Source organism: Tyto alba, unplaced genomic scaffold (assembly GCF_018691265.1).
Source record: "Tyto alba isolate M040663 unplaced genomic scaffold, T.alba_DEE_v4.0 Super-Scaffold_2, whole genome shotgun sequence".
In the NCBI taxonomy this organism is placed as follows: domain Eukaryota; kingdom Metazoa; phylum Chordata; class Aves; order Strigiformes; family Tytonidae; genus Tyto; species Tyto alba.
The window spans coordinates 43,735,593-43,755,063 of record NW_024881282.1 but is presented as its reverse complement, the minus strand read 5'-3'; the positions used below and the strand labels follow the sequence as shown (position 1 = coordinate 43,755,063).

The window sequence follows — 19,471 nt, the reverse complement described above, 5'->3', positions numbered from 1 at the left end:
GGGGAGATGGCCGTTGCAAAATTCAAACCGGGAAAATACACGTTAGGAGGAATGGCTCGCAGGAGCGCGGACTGTGGAAGCCACAGCTGCTGGCTGGTGGCAAGCACGCTCCAGAACTAGAACGATATCTCGCCGCCTCGGGTATCAGAAATTTCTGCGCATCTATGAAAAATCGCTATCGAGTCACTTTCCCGTTATCTTTCTCACACACACAGACTATTTTTTTTTTTTTTTTTTTTTTTTTAAATTCTGCTACTGATGCCTCATGTCACACCCCCGCCCATGCCCAGGGTTATACCCCTGCCCGTGCCCGATGTCACACTCCCCCTGCCCATCCCTGGTGTCACACCCCTGCCCGGGACCGGTGTGCGCTTCTCTCCCAGGTTTTTCCCCTCGCTGTAGGGGAAGGGAAAGCAGATAAGACAAAGCGCATCAGACGGCGACCACACGAAGACCGCGGCGCTACGCGCAGTGCGCGGGCTTACGCGCGGCCGTCTTCCCCCCCCCCCCGCCCCCCCCGACCCCTGGGGTCCCAGCAACTGCGGTAACTTTTTAAAATTAAACAAAAAAAACAAACAAACAAATACATTTTGGGGGCCTTCCCAGATCAGAGGATAGCCGCCTTTCGGGAAAAGCCCGTTCCGCACCGCCCCCCCCCCCGGCGGTGGGTGCGGAGGTTCGCTGTGCGCCCCGCTGCGCGCCCCGCGGGGCTCCGCGTGCGTCAGGCGGCCAGTGGCGTCAGCGCTGGCGAGCGCGGAGCGACGCGGAGGGGGGGGCAGCGGCAGCGGTTGGGGGGGGGGTGTGTGTGGGGGGGTGGAGGGGGCGGAGGGAGGGCGCTTCGTCAGGAGGTGATGGCGGCACCGCCGTGACATCACCCCGCGGCTTATATAGTTGGGGAAGGGTCCGGGTCCCCCGACTAGTGCCTGCAGCTGCCCGCCGGCGCGGAGTGCTGAGGGCGCGGAGAGGCGCGGAGCGGCGGGGCTCTGTCTGTCTGTCTGTCTCTCTCTCTCTCTCCGTCTCTCCCCAGGATTTATGGACTTTACTTTCTAGAGGGAGGCGCGGCAAGGATGAGAGCCCAGCTGGTGTGCGCGGTGCTGCTGGCCCTGGCCTCCTGCAGCCTCTGCTCAGGTAAGCCCCCGCCCGGGAGCATCCCCCCCACCCCCCCACCCCCCCCCGCGTCCCCCCGAAGTCTCGCCGGCCGCCGTGCCCCGTAGCCCCGGGCTCCGGGCCGCTCCCGCAGCTTGTTGGGGGGACCCTCAGGGGAGGAGCTGAAGTCGCCACGGGCGACCGTGGCTGCACCCACTTGTCGCCAAGAAGCTGGCCCCGATAACAGGCTCTGGCCAGCAGCGTTTTTTATATCGTTCCCGTAACTTTCTCCCTCCGTGTAAACCGTTCCGCCCCACAGCATCCATACCCTGGCAGTGAGTGTAGAGCAGTCATCGGAAACACAAATCAGTGTAGACCATCTGCTTAGTTATGCTGCCCGAGTTGTGGTTTATCGAATACCATGTATTTCCAAACTACCATAGAAATTATAATTTCTGCCACTCTCATGTATAGCTGCCATAATCCAAATCAGCATGAGTATATATGCACTTTAATCACTTTTTAGTGACAGAAATACAATTTTAGTATTCTTGGGAAAAAATTGCTAACAACTGAGCTGAAATGACAAAAAAAATACTGAATCTGATGCATATCACACAATAGAAAGGTTAATATAAGTGAGTTTCTACTCCAAGAGCAATTGATTTAGAAACAAAAAAAAAAAAGGACCATGTATTAAAATGAATCGCCTGCTCCTTTGGAAAATGACACAGCTAAGTGTGTGTCATTTATGCCCTAAGTTTATGACCAAAAATAGGTATGGTGGTGATTAAACAGGTGTATACACAAAGACATGAAGTAGACATAGGCTTCAAAATCCAGACTTAACGAAATTGAAAATTACTTGCATTTTTATCTCCACAGCATTTAAGGAATAAATTTACAAGTATCTTCATTGTTCAGTTTCAGCATTCAGGAGGACTCAGAATTTCTAATTCTCACTTTAGATGAAAGTTTCCAATTTTTATTCCCCTGCAGAAGAAAAATGTAACACACATAATACCAGCATTTTATCACAGTTTAAACATAATAATTCTGTATATTATAGAGAACTGGTGATCTTAGTGACAGAGCTTATTATTTATTACTTTCTCCTTCTATATCTGAAGCTTTTTAAACAATTACTTGACTAGTATTTTCAGTGAGGCTGTTTCAAAATCAACTGTTTGTAGAGCCCGAGTGAAAGCCCACTAATGTAAAAAATTTCAGTAGAAATTAAAATAGGCTCATTAAAAAAATCCAGAAACAAAATTGTATGTGTAACTGACATGATGGTTTATTTGCTTGACAATTTTAAATTATATTTAAATGAGAAATGCCATGGAGAGGCTTGTGTGGAGGGGCCAAATCAGTTTTAATTAATATGGACTGTTATAAAGAAATGATCATTCATTCTAATTTTCTTTTGAAAATATTTTCCCTCATGGGAAAGTGTGTAACTGTAGAATCTTACTATTCCTGTAGAATGTGAATATATGAATAGAAGCTGTATTTCTTGTCAGTAAGAAGTGAATCAAGAGAACATCAAACTGTGTGAATTTCCCTCTGATTTGAACAATAATGTGTAACCAGCCTTTCATACATTGCTCTCTGCGAGTCTGCTCTTTTTATGCTTTTACTCCTCGTTTGTCCCTTTCATGCCCGAATTGCCTGGACATGGTCCCTTCTCCTCCTCCAAGCCATGCTTTATCCTTCACTTGGGGAATCTCGACCGGCCTCCTAAATAATGTCCTTCAGACTTCTTTTCTCCATCAAAATGTATCTTAATACCTACCTATCTTCCACGCCTGCAGCTATTTTCCAGTCGCCATGGTGTGGAAGCCATCTTCCATCCTCTATAAAAAAACAGGTGCTAACCAGACACAGGTCCTTTCACTGTCCTCTGCTGGTACGACCCCGGACACCACAAAGCATGAAGCTGTCACACATGTGCCGCTCACCCATTCAATGGGCACTGCTGCTACCATTAGTAGAAATTCAGCTGAGGTGATCTTGTGCTGCCATCAGAACTTTGGCTAATGATAATGCTGTTGAGAGACCAAGTAACACTGACAACCGTTAGTGCTGAAAGGGCTGGAAGGCCATAGGTTGGAGATTAGCTGCTAGTGACTTGCTGTAATAACTATCTACAAACCAGTCTATTTTCAATAACGACTTCAGTGCAGACAGTAAGGATGAATGCAGTGTGCTGGTAATGCAAAGGTGAAATGGAGCATAACTACAGAGGAAGATCAGCGTAACACACAGAAATTTTTGGTGCCCTGAATAATAGAAATGAGAAGCAACAGTAAAAATGCAATAGCTTAGGAAATAATAGAAGTTCCAGTTAAAAGCTCATTTTAGCAGAAGCACAGCTGTTGGAAATGTCTGAGGAGATAAAAGATTTGGTCATATTGTCTGACCTCAAATTTTTACCAGATAATAAAGTTTTTCAGCCATGAAAGACAAACAAAATAAAAAAACGTGTAAGGGAGATACATCCTGTAGCTAATGGTAAGCATTAAGGCAGTTAAGTACTGAGGCTTCTGATCCAAACTGTACTATGTTGTGCTGTCTTGAGATCACATCAGGTACAGAGGAGGACCACTCAAGTTGGGAATACAAGGCTATTATAGGAGAATAGAATAGAGGGAAGTTTACTACCTCTGGATTTAGCCATTCAGTGAAGTATTTACAAGATTTCCAGAGGAATAGTTTATGTCCAAAAGGGACAGTGATCTTGCATTGTTTGCTAATCACCATGCAAGTGCATCCTAAAAAATCTACGCTGGGAAGGGCTGCATCTGCTCTCAAAAACTGCATGAGTTGGGTTAATATTACAAATAGAAAGGTATCATTTATAGTGAAGGAAGTTATATAGAAACCTTTAATAAATTTGTAATTAGAAATAAAATAGGCTTGAAATTAGAATAACGTGAATAACCACTGATAGTTTGGAAGAATTCCCCAAAGAAGAAACATAGTGGTGGTGAGATCTTGTTATTATGATTGAACATGATTTGTTTTTAATATCATTATAATGGTTGGCTTCCTGTGCTAGGAGAAAACTATGACAGATTAACACATATTTGTATAAAATGTCCTTTACAGTCTCATGTTTTGTGAAAGGTAGTGACACAGTGTGGTAAAGATGCCTGAAACGAAGGCATCAGCAGAATCTATCCATGGATTCTGTGGTAGGGTGTTACATGCCAACAGCATTGATCATTTTGATGAAAGTGAGATATGACTTACATGAATATGCAATAGATTTTCGCTTAGTTTGGTTTTAAATATAAGTAAGCGTATTGTTTGACTGCTGGTATTCCAGGAAAGCTAAAAGCCATGTGGAACTCAGTTTCTCCTGAATTCTTAACTGTTTTCTGCATATATCTCATCTTTGAGCTGTGATTGATGCTACACTTTCAAGGCATCAGATGTTCCTTGTGATTCTGTACAGCACAAAGCAGAAAAGTTTGTGGCTGTTTTCTCTTTCTACAGCAATTTTTACCTAATTCACCAAATCACAGGTCTTCCAAGTCTGCTGAGCTATCAAAGGTCAATTAAATTAGTAAAGAAAATCTTCAAACTTACAGTCAGAATACTTTCTTTTGGTATATGCATTGTCAAGAGCTGGTATCACAAACTGGTTAAACTCAATTTCTTCATGTCAGTAAACATATTCTTAATTTAACTAAGAATAATCTATACTAAACCTTCCAAGCAATCATAACTGCCATTCACCTAAATACTTAGATGCTACTTAAATAAGTATTCTTTGAAAGTAAACATCAAAAATCTTCTTCTGAAGTAAGCAGAGGTGAAACACAGTGATTATAAAAATCTTACTGATTTTGAAGGAAGAATATTGCAGCAGTTTTGTTTACTGAAAGGGCTGCAGATTAGTGGGCCTGTCTATGAGTGAACTGAGATTAATGAATCAGTAATCACTTCAGTAAGTTAGATCATGCGTTAAAAAGGTAGTGAGTATCAATTGTAACATAATGTTGCTGTTACCTGAAGACTTCTCACAGTCCATCTAGATCACTTTGCTGTGTCATCTGACTTGTCTGTTTTTTGTTTGTTTTTACAAATTCATTGGTATATTTAAATTCTGTGTGCTGAATTGAAATGTCCATGATTTATGATGAAACATATGTTTTTGGTTTATTCCCAGATTCAGAAGAGGAGATGAAAGCGTTAGAAGCAGATTTATTGACCAATATGTACACATCAAAGGTAATTATTTTTCCTCTTTTAGCTGACGGGTAGGGAACAAGTGAATTCTCATTACAAACCCAGAAGTCTTTGTACAAAGCAATAACCTATGGTCTAGACTGAAAAGCTCAGTGCTAGACATTACTTTGGTGCAAGATTTTCTCCAGTTCAAAGGAAATTTAAAGGTGTTGATGTGACACACTAAAAGTGCTCCTCACTCTTAACACTGGTACTTTCATTAAACTGTCAGAACTGTGTTATGTGCAGAGATGTAAATTTATATGAGGAAATGTGTTTCCAATATGATTATGCCTGATGAAAGCTAAATTAACCTTGAGTCAAATCCGTAAGTGCTATTTTTATGCAGAACTTTTCCTATATGCATATAAAATTAAGACAGTCATAAAGCAAAAACTGTTAACACATATTCTGATTTTGGTTTAGGAATTTAATCATAGTGTTAGTACAGGAACATGGGGGCATGACTGTGAAAGTATTAATCTGATAAATGACATTTTCTCGACAAGTTGCCAGACGGAGCGGTGTCCCTGTTATTTAATACGAATAGACAAAAATTCAGTTCCAATCTCATATTGACAAGGTGAAGCAGCAAGTGTTGTACATACATATTAAACAGTCTGATAGACACTTTCTCAACACTGCTATTTTCTATGAGTGATCTACAAAATATATAGGTCTAATATATCTTCAGCAACATATTAAAGAACAAACCCTGAAACAAGTGCCATGGACTTCAGGTTGAATGTTTTAACTCTTTGTTCTAATGAAGTTCAAGCAGTGATTAAATAAAATGGAAAATAAAATGAGAAGTGAAAAATTTCCCTGAAAAAAGAATTTTGTAAGCCAATGACTAGTTGAAGGTTAAGGACAAAACCTGCTTGGAAGACTTTATTTACTGTACTTGCTTATGTGTGAGCTTTTTCACAGGATCCTTTGAGTAGACTAGAATAAGAAATGAAGCCAGAAAATACATTGTTTTATCTGGTCTGGCAGTTCTTAGGTTCCCGTGTTTTTTACTGGCGTGTTAATTAACCTTAGATGTCAAATAAACCTTTTTGCCACTCTCTTCTCTAAAGTGCAGAGAAATTTAATAGATACTGTTTTTCCTGAGATAAATTTAAATGTAGGAGGCTGGCAAAAGTAGTTCTGTGTGGCAAAGCATAGTATGCCCTGGAAGGAAACCCTGCAGTTACTGGTATTTCTGCTACTGACTTCAGTGAAACTGTGAACCTAACTTCTGTCTATTCCTCCCTCTCAGCACAGACCACAGTTTCAGGTAACTAAAAATGCACAAATATAGTGCACCAGTTGATAACGTAATGATGTTTGCCATAATACTCTTATATGTTGTTTTACATCATGTAGCTTGCTATTCAATTTCCATATGGTGCATAAGTGTCAAGTGACACCCGAAGTTGACAGAAGCAGTAGATGCATGATGGAGACACTGCTTTAATTCTGTATTATACTGCCTTTAATCACCATCTCAAATTCATTAGTTCAATATATATTGTCTCTTGACATCAAAGTAAGGCACACTAACAATTGTACATGAATGCTTCTACAAGATGCATACCACTATTCGATTCATTACTGAAATGACAAATTCTTTTTATTTTTTTCTGTTGTCCTCTGCTAGCTTTTAACCCTCATTAGAACAAAAATATGGTTCTGGTGTGAGACACAAATTTGAGGATGGTATGTATAATAACTGTCTTGTATTGTGCCTGAGATCTGGTTCCAGCTGAGGGCAATTACTGTTAAATTGCATTAACCGTCTTTGACACTGGCTTGGTAATAAGCAACAAGGGAAATCCAGACAATTTAAATAACATTAATGGGGGGTGGGGGAGGAGACGGAGAGAAAAAAAGTGTTTATGGAAACTCAGATCGAAAAATGCAGCAAAGTGGATTATCACTTGTGGTTCTAGTATTTGACAGAAAAAATCTTCCTAAGTAGGCACTTGTGAAGTACAGTATCAAGACTACAGCTAGGGTTTAAGCACATACTTTTTACAACATTCAGTAGTCTATCTAATATTATGGAAAGAGTTACCATATGATTTTAACTTCACAGATTGCTCTCCAGCATCTCCTGGCCCTTTTTAAACTGTTCTTTAAAGCTATCTATCTGCTGAATCACTCTCCATCATTAAGGAAGTTTGTCTATGCTTATTACAACCTGTCTTCAGCAATTAATACAGTTTATCACCCTTCCCTGCTGCTACATCACAAAGAAGATAGTCAAACAAGTCCGTAAAATGCTTCATCTGTCTTTCCTCTAAGATAAAATCCAAAGAGCCATTTGGAAGATCTGGTAAGACAGCACAACCTGAAGTGTCACAAATATAAGGACAGTTATCTGCTGTCTCTCTTTTGTATCAAATGGATAGCTCTATTCCCAGCTTCCTAAATGCTTGCCTGCAACCACCACTTGCATGAAGAATGTCCTGAACTCAAAAAAAGATTGAGGTGATTTGGGATTCCCACTCACACTAATTTTTCTGAAGTCTTGGACCCTTTGAGCTTCTTATTGTTCTAGGATGCCTATTGCTGACTGTATCATTCAGCCTCCTTGTCAGAGGCAGACGAGGTTACAGCTGCCTGGGAGTTACTGATTTCCTGATGCAGTCCTCACATAAAAATTCATTGCATTTACAGGCACTAGTGTACACCATGGAAGAACTTCCACTGTAACAGAACTCTATACCATATCTGCTTAAAGACAGAGAGTATTTTTATTATTCTTATGGTTAAATTCTGAACAAAATTCAACTACTATTCCAAAAAGGAACCATAGAGATCCTACATTACATTGTGTTTTACTTGGTTATAGAATTTGTTTTTCATCTGCTTTCACTAGATAAAGACAAGAACATAAAAAGCAGAGAACTGACCTTTCTGACAAAAGACAACATTTGGGAGGTATGCATTATAACATAAGCATCTTAAGCTATCAGGAGTATCATTCAATTGGAAGGAAAAAGATATCATATAGGTTATAACTTGGAATTCTCTTTAATCTTTCATAGGATAAACATGTTGTCAAAGAATTAAATATTCTAAAGCACATTTCAGTTTCTTAAATGATTTAAAATTCTCTTTCAAGATAGATGAGGAGTGGGAAACCACATATATGAGTCTTATTTCAGAAGCATGTTCAACAATGGAAATGCATACATCATATTCACTTCAGCATTAATAACTTTTAAATTCTGATTCATACTGCAATTGCTTTTGTTCCTTCGGATCGCTCCCAGATATTTTCCAAGCTAATCTTAAAAAAATTAGTTTCATCTTGGCAGATATGGATTCCTTGATCTCTTGTGTAGGTATTTTCCAAAACATGTCTTGAGCAACTGTAGTTGGTATTGCTTAGACCTGTGTGGAAAATATATCACACACTGGAAATGTACCTGAGCATTTGGGTTATAAACTGCATTTTCACATATTCCTTTAGGATAACCACCTCAGAGATTTCCCATAACCTATAAAATAATGCTGTCTGATTGTAATGCTTGCTGTAATAGTGAAGTAGAGGAGAAAAATAATAAGGAGAAAAATAATATGGCTGCTCTGTTCAGTGACTGGACATGACCTGCAGAGCTCCATGTTCAGTTAAAAAAAATATTTCACCTTTGGCTGAAGATCTTAATGCTTTATGGTTTTGTTCTGTGAGCTGGCATCAGTGTAAGTCAGAAGCAAGTGTACCTAGGTAAAAATAATTTGAGGTGATAAATGCATGGTATTAATGGGAATTAGACTCTCTTAACAAATGAAGTATACTTGCAGACAGCACCACATTTTTTCCCCTAACCTCATAAGTAGCAGCTAATACCAATTTCATCTAATGAAGTCTGCTATTTTAGTATTTTACTAATATACAGAGGATGGTTCCTTTAAATATAGACATGTATCAAGGTAACATAAGTAGCAACTTTAGATCAAAAAGATTCTGTAAATTATGCAAGAAGGCATAACAAATTTCCCTGTCCTTTCCTCTTCTCTCCTGTTCCCATCCACTGGAATATTTTTGGGCCTTTTTTTAACTCAGAACTCTCACTTGCTCACATAGCACTGCCCCTAGATTTTATTCTCCACTGCAATTTATCTATTACAGTGCTAGCTCAGATTTCTTTTATATACTCAGGAGAGAGAAAAGCACTGGAAAAACCTCTTCATTTGCTATGGAAAGCACATATTTTTATATATAATAAATATTTTAAAACAGACCAAAGAAGATTTTTAAATTGCAATATACACTTGCTCTTTTTGCTAGTTTAACTTCTGTTAATTAAATTAGACATTCTGCAAAGAGATTAATTTTTTTTTGAACCTGTCACATCTTTTCAAATAACTTGACAGACTAATTAAGGCACCTAGATGGGACAACAGATGAGCTCAAAGTAAACAATGCAGAACCAATTTCAAGCTTGTGAATAAGATTTCAGATTTGTTTTCTTCTTAGCCTGAAAACAAAATCCTCTTCATTTTCTTTTATTTTTTTTTTCCTGAGCCTTGTCAAGAATCTGAGAACACATAGTGTTTTTTTTAAAGAGCTAAATTATTCTCATTTTGAAAGGCATGTATATATCTGATGTATATTGGAGTAATGATTATGGCCAAAAGGGAATCTTTTGTAACTAATGCTGGTAGTGATGCTGGATTTTCTTGTTTCTTCTTCAGTCCTCCCAATTTTCTTTCTTTTCCCTCAAGAGATAGTAAAGTGTGGTGAATGTGCATAAATCTTGCATACAATGCCCGTTTGTGAGGAAGGTGCTTTAAAGAAACAACAGATTATGTGATTACCTAATGTTCAGCTAGGTAAGTGCTGCGTCCACACCAATTAATGCTGTCAGTATGTTAAAGACAATGCCTGTGTTAATCTAAAACCTATATTTAAAGTTGTGCATTCCGGAAAAGAAGCAGCTACATTTCAGTTCATAGATAAAGTGTAATCTTAATGTGCACAGCAAGGAAGCCCTTGACAGCAATAAACAGAAATTTGCTATTTGGCTTTTGACTGGTGATTGCTGTATCGTCAGTTCTAGTTTAAGGAAACTAATTTCTATACTCACCACTAAAAGGAATACAATTTGAAAGAAATAATGAATAGTGGGAGAACCAAGAAAGCTGCAAAGATATGAAAAGCAGTGAATGAGGTGGGAATTAGGTTTTTCACTTACTTTTTTTTATTGTTAGCAAAACTGAAGAAGGCTACTGCCACAGCTGCTTGGAAAGAACAGTACCAGTAAAAAAGTAAAAAATTATTTTTCTCAAGGGGAGAAAAAACTTTTAAACCCTTTTTTTTTAAAGGGTTTAAAAGTTAAAAATGGTATCTAAATAATGCAAGATACTGGAACAAGCAAAATTTGAGTCAAACCATGGTGGAATTTCTTTATTTCTGTCTTTCTGTAACTTCTCCGAATAGGTCCATTATATGGACCACCTAAATACTGTTGGTCTGGGTTTTTCCGTCCAGTTACCAAATGAGGAATACATAGTTTGCACAGCTGTTTCATCTTTGCTTTATCTTCAACTAAGCCCATAGACCTTCAATTCACATCTCCCAGGCCCATGACTCTCCAGCATCCAAAACTCCTGGGGCTTATAGGTTCCATAACTTCAGATCTAGACTCAACAGACATCTTGCCCTGAAGCAGGGACTCTGTTCCTTTTCTCAAGGAATTTTGAAATGACTGGTATTTGTTCTGAACTGGGGAGGAGCGTCTAGTTAACCACAGGCATCCACATTGAATGCCAGTACTGATGTTTTATCCAGTGGGTTTGACTCACTGTCCTGATTTACACATGTGAATTTATATTATACTAATTTCCATCTGTTATTGTTTGCACCTGTGCAGAATGGCTGTGAAATGCTACCATTCTGGTTTGGTAGCAGTTTAGTTTTTCATCTTGTATATCTACCTGAGGGGTAAGGCTGTGGGGAAGCAGACTTGGTGTGTTTAATAAATGAGTTGTCTTAATTTCAGCACTAAAGTTGAGAAGATGAGAAGTACTTCAAACACACACACAATTTTTCCTACCAAAATGTTTGAATGTCACACATTATTACTAAAAAACAAAACAAAAATTGCAACATGTTGAATAGTGGCTATTTGTATTTCCAGATTAACAGAGCAAAACTTCCTTACTGGAAAATTACCCTGCTAAATGTCTGCAATCTTGTCAACAACATAAACAACCAAGTGGAGGATGCAGTAGAGGTAGATGAAGAGGATCTCATTTCAGGAAGACAGTTTCCTGCTGCTCTGGATGGCTTCAGCTTGGAAGCAATGCTGACAGTGTATCAACTCCAAAAAGTTTGCCACAGCAGAGCCTTTCAGCATTGGGAGGTAAAACAAACTGTTGCAAATGCATGCTTCAGTTGCTATTAAACTCTCAGGCTCTGTTCCTGGCGGTGTTTTAAAATCCATATCCAGGTGGCCCCTGTTATATTGTCCAAGCTTTCCTTCCCTTTTTCATATTCTCTAATACCTCCAATATTCCTCTTCCTTAAAGATCTGTGAATTAAGGTAGTTTCTGATGAGGCAAGTGTCTGTTTTTTATAAGAACTCATGGATAAATGAGAACTATTCTTAACTACATACTTTCTCCACTCTTTGTATCTGTTCCAAGGAACCAAACAAACACATGAAAGTCAGCTCTATGCCAGATAATATCTGCTTAACAAACGTGAAGTTACTGCACATTTATTGAGGCATAACTAAATGTAAGCAGAGTTCATGAAAACCCTTTTGAGGCCCTAAGGCAAACTGGATTCAAAATGCATGGACACATGCCCATGTGTACATGTAATTTTATCAGGTACTTTGGGCTTCTTAGCATTTCTGGGAAACCAGTAGCAAGGGAACTCTTCCTTTCCGCTTCTCCACACCTAAAGAGGGCCCTGGAAGTCAGCATTGTGACTGTATGATGATTACTGTCCTTAAACAGTGATTGTTTATAGTACATTTGTGATATTTATCTCACTGCAGTGAGCTTACAGAGTCACACTGGGCACAATCCATTTGCATTGTTATACATGACAATAAAAGCTACTTTGTGTAGCGAAAAATATTCCTTTGTCACTACCCACTTTCCAGTAAACTCAATTTCTTCAGCTATAGCAGGTTCATGGAAAATCTGGCTGAATCTTGATCCTCTTGTTTACTGAATCATAGATCTGTACTGGCAGGCTTTTTCTCAGGACTTCATATTAACTGGGATGGTCCATATAAAAGACTGCAACATCTTTGAGAACCAGAGTTTTCTGAGGAATCTTTTAATCAGTACATTTATTGCTGGAAAGGAGTGTCCTGGTTTTGACTGGGACAGAGTTAATTTCCTTCCTAGTAGATGGTATATCATTGTGTTTTGGATTTAGTACAAGAATAATGTTGATTATACACAGATGTCTTTAGTTGTTGCTAAGCAGTGTTTATACTAAGTCAAGGATTTTTCAGCTTCTCACGCCCTGTCAGCAAGAAGACTGGTTGGGCATAAGAGGTTGGGAGGGGACACAGCCAGGACAGCTGACCCAAACTGGCCAAAGAGTTATTCCATACCATATGACATCATGACCAGTATTTAAACTGGGGGAAGTTGGCGGGATGGGTGGATCACTTCTTGGCCATTGGCTGAGGACTGGTCAGCTGGCGGTGGGCAATTGCACTGTGCATCACTTGTCTTTCTTGGGGTTTATGTCAGTCTTTTTTTGTTATATTCCTTTCATTGCAATTATTATTAATATTATTATCATTATCATCATAATTATTCTATTTTATTTCAATTATTAAACTGTTCTTATCTCAGCCCACAAGTTTTACTTTTTTTCCCTTTCCAGTTCACCTCTCTGTCCCACTGGGAGCTGGGAGGAGTGAGAGAGCAGCTGTGTTGTTCTTAGTTGCCAGTTGGGGTCAAACCATGACAAAAAGCTACCATAGAACTGACTATATGGAATATCCCATATGACTTACAGTTCCTTACTTTGTAGTTACATCATCTCTTTTGGTGATTGAGAATCATCGCTCCTAAGAGTACTGCATGTGAAATTGAAAAAAAAATATTCCTCTCTCAGCTTAGGAACATGCTTATGCAGCGCAGAGGTTTATAAGACAATAAAAGAAGAGATAGTGCCAGAGGGAGAAATATTGAAGAAGGTTTGAAATAAATAATTTCTGTAAATGAAAGAAGTTCTTGTGATCTTACTCATCCAGGACTGACTCCAAAGTCTGTTGAAACCATGAGTCTTTCCATTCATTTCAATAGAATTTAGATGAGCACTCATTTATTAAGTAATTAAGTGAGTAAAAGAGTTTGATTGCTTGGGGAAATAACGAGGTGAGTATAAAAATGTTTTCAGTTTAATGCCTTTCAGCCAGACAGTAGGACTGTACTTGACCATGGAAGAACTTGGTGAGAGAATGGATGAAATCTTAATAGGTAAAGCAAGATTGAATCTGAACAGAACACTTTAAAAACTCCAAGTAGAACTCAAAACACAGTTATATAAGAAATTTTGATTGACAAAGTTTTGGCTTTCTTGTGCTTTATTTCATTTCTCATTTGTTTATTACACATTTTGATTTTTTAGTTGTAGGAAGTCGCATATAAAAATATTGCTCAAAACCTGAAACCAGCAAGCAGTGGGTGTTTTAGGAGGTGTTTTGCCTAAATGAGTGATTACAGAGTGACAGTCATTAGGAAGTTTTCAGGCAATTTGAATTTTAGTCCAAGGAGGACATGCCAGCTTTTTCCTCTAGTCAAAACCAATGATCTCATTTGTTTCAGTGGAATTTAAATATCACCTCCATAGCATTCAGCTCATCTTTAGCTTGATCTTAGTTTTGTGTCTTGAGTTTTGGGCTTTTTTTTTTTTTTTTTTTTTTTAAAGATGCAACTACTATGGTAAAGATTTTTCTTGGTGGCAGATGTTAAAATAAAGTTTTATAAAGCATTCTTGGAATTGATAATTTTCATCACCAAAAAAAGCTGACAACATTGTGTCTCTTCTTGCATCCTACAGTTACTTCAGCAAGATGCTTTTGATCTAGAGAACTCAAGCCAAGACAAGGAAATAATGAAAAGAAAAAATCCCTATATTCTGAAACGGCAGCTACATGTGAACAAAGCTAGAAGACCATACATACTTAAGAGAAGTTCATATTACTGATGCAGCAGAAGAAAACAATGTATATTTAGTTTATAGGTAACTGTGCATTATGGTTATCTTATCTAAATCTAAAATCATAGTTGTGTGAAAATATACTATGGAAAATCATCAAGATTATAACATAACTGTGTCTTTTTTGCAATTGCTGTTTCTTGATTGTGACTTTTTCCTACTTGAGATTAATTGGACCAATACATTTGCAAATAAATCTAGTTTCTAAGCATGATGTATTGTACAAAACTGAGATTTCAGCATATTTCCAACAATACTGTAGTCTTTTCTATTTTATAAAGCATACCAACATACAACAAGTAAATTGATATTGTCCGTAAACCCTACCGAGAATTTTAAAATTTCTTAATGTAACACCTCAAACATATATATGCTTGCAAATTTTTGTATAATACACTAATCAGAAGTGTCACAATATTTTATATATTGGCCAGTTTAATTTATTAGGGTTTAGGTCTAAGGAGGGAAGGAAATACTATCAGCTATTAAATGGCAATTTAAAAATTAATATTTTAATGGCCTGCTTGTAAATGCATTCTAAGTTATTGACTCCTAACTTGAGACTGAAGAGTCATAATTTAAGAAAACAATACATAAATGAGACTTTAAAAGAGTGTGCTATTGAGAACAAATCCAAATGTGCTTCATAGTCTTGTGTATCACTGACTAAAGGAAAACAGTTTATTAAATCAGTTAAAGAACTTACACTGTTTACCTAATCTATGAATTCTCAGGAAAAACAACACAAAGACAAAAAATAAAAGCTGATTCATGCTCCTGTGCTGTCACTGTTAAAGTCAAAATACTAATCTGGTTGTATGAGAAACTTGGGAGAAATATTTGAAAGAGGAATTAAAATTAGAACATCTTAAACTTACAATTAAAAGACATTTACTTTCCTTGTCTCTACAAATTTGTAACAATAACAACAGGCAGTTTCAGGGGTTAAAGACAGTCTTGCAGGCTGGTGGAGAGGGAAGCTCCCAGTATGGAAAAAATTGTTTCAAGCCACGAGGAATCAAGTGCCACCCAAAACTTATACATTTTCCGGCTCTGTGTCTGTGGTATGTACATGATACTTGGGATCTCCATGATCTTGGGTTGCAGTGTGGAAGAAAACAGTCTGAAAGAATTGGAGGTCACAACAACAGTCAAAATACAGTGATAGTCCAAGACCCATGAAGCTTAGATGCTCAGACCACGAGGCAAAAAATGGGACAGGCATTGCTTTTGAAAACCCACCAATTTTCTGTTTAAGCTCTTTCCTCAAAGCAATACTGTTCCAACAAATTCCCAGAAACAAAACACTCAGAGAATTTCCAGATCCTCTCACAGGTCATATTTTCTGCCAATTATTATTAAACATACACAGGGATATGCATAGAAATAACATATCCATACCAATGGTTATACCATCTTTGTCACATGGGGAGGGATGGTCTTTTTACAGTAAAATGTATTTGCATTATATTAAATCTAACTATATTTCCTTTTCTCACTACAAATGTTATTAATCAGTTTATTTATTTAATAGCCACAAAATGCACATACTCACCAGATATAACTGAGCATACACTAACTATTGTAATAATCGTTATGACTTGAATACAGAAAAGCACTTAAGTACATTTGGTCTCAGTGTTTAAACGTTTAATGAACTTATGGCCTTTGCTTAAATAAGATTCTAGTTGATTCGTACCCTTTATTTTTTTATGCAACAGTCATAGGCGTAGACTGGAGACATAGTATACTCTCAAGTTTCTAAGAAACCTCCCTCTTTCCAACAGACCTGTGGACTCTCTAGTCCTATTACATACACTTTAAATTCTAAAATACCCGTTTGTCTGAAATGACAAAGCAGAACAGAGTTTGTTCCAAAATTCAGTGATAACAGTATATCAGGAACAAGGAAAGAAACTTCAAATCACTATTTCATGGGCAACACAGAAGAATAAGACAAAAAAGAAATAGGTTGCTGTCCTATTTTTCTCTTGTGTTCAGTTTATAAAAGTTAAAAAAAAGTAGGGTAAATTAATGTGGTTGTCATCTGATAGAGAATGTTAAAATTTTCTGAAACAAAAGCATGCTTCTATGTTTCATTTTGGAGGCAATTTAGATATTCAGAGTGATGGCAGAAGACTTCAAATGATGATGATGAACTGTTCCCCCCTCATCTTGTGCTCCACACTCATGTGAGATTTACCGTGTGACTGTGTACTTGTTCCTTGCAGTGCAGAGTTAACAGATTAGACAAATTGACTGGCTGAAAATGGCTTAAAATAACCCATTTCCTTTCAGCATGCTGTGAATCCACACACGGTCAGCTACTGTGTGTCACTGGAGGAGGGAGAGCTTAAAGGATGGCAGGAGGTACCTTGTTCAGTTGTTCCCTAACCTCTGATGGTGGGGTTCAGGGAGCTGTCAGAAGAATGTAATCCAGAGTGGCAGACAGTCTTAACCGGATGAGGAAACTATGTATAATTGTAACATGGTCAGTAAAGATAAAAAAGCCAATGCTGGCATTTCAGCTCATTGGTCATTGGTGAAAAGCAAGCATAGCAGCATTAAAATGTTAGAAAACACACTTAAATTGTATGATTAAGCCAGGTACACAGAGCTGTTAAGGGATATTTTGATGTCTGGGGGATGCTTATTTTCTTGAAACCTCCTCTCACTTCTATCTGTTGCTACCTCCCGATGACCTCACTGCTGTGGAATTGCAGCCTTTCTTTAGCCCTCGTTTTAGGATGATGGCAGCAAAAAAATAGGCAGGCTTATGCATATTTGTCTCTATTTCACACATTCTTTCAGTGGGATCCTCAGGGTACTTGGCTTGGCCCTAGCCGTGTGTTGCCTGCAAAATCAATCCTCTATTTGCAGCAGCAATGGGTGCTGAATGAAGTTCAGGCCAGAGGAGGTCCTCACAAGATATAAAGATTTGTAAATTCAGACAGCATTTTTTTTTCCTTTCATTTTTTTTCTGCAGCTCATAATTGCCTTAAGTTTTTAAACAATTTTAAATGTTGTTTTGAAGACCATTAACTCAGATTGCTACCTTGGCCTATAGAACTGCCTCTTGAAATGGAAAATTTTGTTTTATAGCAACAATTACTGAGAGATTTGTTGTTTGTCTATGTCTCCTAGCACATTTTTCCTACATATTCCACTCACTGATATTTTTACAAAGTTCATAGATGAATAATTATACCAATTATTCAGAAACTTTATACTTAATTATTTCTCATACTCCTAAAACATCGGATATCATCATACAGAGCAACTGCAGAATTCTCTCAGTTATTTCTAATGTAGAATTAAATGTAACTGAGACTTGATTTGATTTTACATATTTTTAATAGTTCTTATCCATAATCTTACAAATTTCCCCTACAAAAAAAGTAAAACATAGATAAATGAATAATTTTATCATCTCTGAAGCATAGATTTGTTAGCTTTTCTTTAAAAGAAACATTAAAAAATAATAGATACTGTTCTCAAGGTTAAATGTGGTTATAAAATAAGTCTTCAGCTTTCTTGAGTCTTGCCTGCGGTATATTATAAAATTTGCTGGTTTTAGTCTTTTATAAGTCTAAACTTTGTTCTGTGTTTTAGGTAGGGGTTTAATGGCTGTGCTGTGAACAGAGTGGATGAAATGTAGAGTTTTCAGATTAAAAGAGATTTAATTTTGTGACATATGATTGTGGCTATGTCTCATACCTTACTCTTAACTAACACACAACGATGACATGATAATTTGGTCTTGATCTTTATTCTTTTTCCCCAAGATTAGTTATCAATTTGCACTATGAGGTATCAAATTGAAGATGCAAGCCACCACTATAATAGCTGAATGTAGGAGGGCAGAAAGAGGAGCAGGTTCTTCTGAAATTCCCCAGAGTACCCCAGATGTCAAATGTTTTTTATTTCCCTCCATTTACTGGAATGCCAGGGATCATCTGAATCATATTTTTAAGCTTTGTCAACAAGAGGAGCTAAAACATTTGTTTGGTTTTATTCATTGTTACTGAAAATTGACATTCTCATCCAATTTCATGAATCCAACAGGTGTCACATTAAGACACATGCAAAAGCACAATGTTGAAGATGAGGTTTCAAAACCTTCCAGATTCAGGATACTTGGATGTATCTGACAGACCCAATAATTAGACAGTGAACTAGAAAGAGCTTTGCAGTACCTCATTAGCAGGCAAGCTTTGGCTGGACAAATGACTCCTCTAAGATGGCAATGTGGGGAAGTGGAATGGGAGTGAAAAAATGAACTTTTTGAGGCATGTCAGCTATTAAGGAACACAAAGCCTTCAGGAGTTGTTAGTTGCCCAACTAAAACTTGCTTTTGCCAAGTAGGTGAGAGCATATAGCTGTTGGCTCAGGAGACTACTCACATCCCCTCATACAGAAGGAAAAGTGGGACTATACACAACTAGACTTAAATTACCAAGGAACAGCATTTGTCTGCTTGAGCTCCCAGTGTGCCAAGTACCAGTCTGTTTTGTCTCAAAAAATACAGTGCAATCTTAGTCTGGAAACATTTTCTACTCTCCACTTGAAGCTCAATTGTAGGAACCTTTTGCAGTCTGTGTTTCTCTTATGTGTACATACAGGGCTTCTCAGATAGTCTACACATCGTTTTCACAAATGACAGCCTGAGGACCTCTGTCCAGATGTAGTGTCTAAGCTGCTTAATAAAGTAATACCATCATGTGAAAGAAAAACTGCTGGATTTGTATGTCAATAAATCTGATCTTGAGGATAGAAAGTAAACATCCTGTAAGACAGTCTTATCATTATTTCAGCTTGTTCTGATTCATTATTTAAAAATCTAAGGTGCATAACATATTTTTGTAATCCAGTATTTTAGAATTTAAGATTTTCCCCCTGTCTAAATATTTAATTCAAGGTCTAAAATAAATGTGTACACAAAAAAACAACAACAACAAA

The 19,471-nt window shown here is 37.8% G+C and overlaps 1 protein-coding gene across 1 annotated transcript; it reads left to right on the top strand.

Annotated features, from left to right (window-relative positions):
* Positions 1-824: 824 nt before the first annotated feature.
* On the top strand, positions 825-18,205 carry NTS (neurotensin). The gene is made up of 4 exons (XM_042792961.1): positions 825-1,128; positions 5,264-5,325; positions 11,457-11,681; positions 14,354-18,205. The coding sequence occupies exons 1-4, from the start codon at positions 1,068-1,070 to the stop codon at positions 14,498-14,500; spliced, it is 495 nt and encodes a 164-aa protein (XP_042648895.1). The 5' UTR covers positions 825-1,067; the 3' UTR covers positions 14,501-18,205.
* Positions 18,206-19,471: the final 1,266 nt, after the last annotated feature.

What these genes read in the sequence shown, in the direction of transcription:
- NTS (XM_042792961.1), top strand. Translation starts at nt 1,068, where the DNA reads ATGAGAGCCCAGCTGGTGTGCGCGGTGCTGCTGGCCCTGGCCTCCTGC. An exon ending in CTCCTGCAGCCTCTGCTCAG is followed by an intron (nt 1,129 to 5,263) that starts GTAAGCCCCCGC and finishes GTTTATTCCCAG; the next exon opens with ATTCAGAAGAGGAGATGAAA. An exon ending in GAGCCTTTCAGCATTGGGAG is followed by an intron (nt 11,682 to 14,353) that starts GTAAAACAAACT and finishes TGCATCCTACAG; the next exon opens with TTACTTCAGCAAGATGCTTT.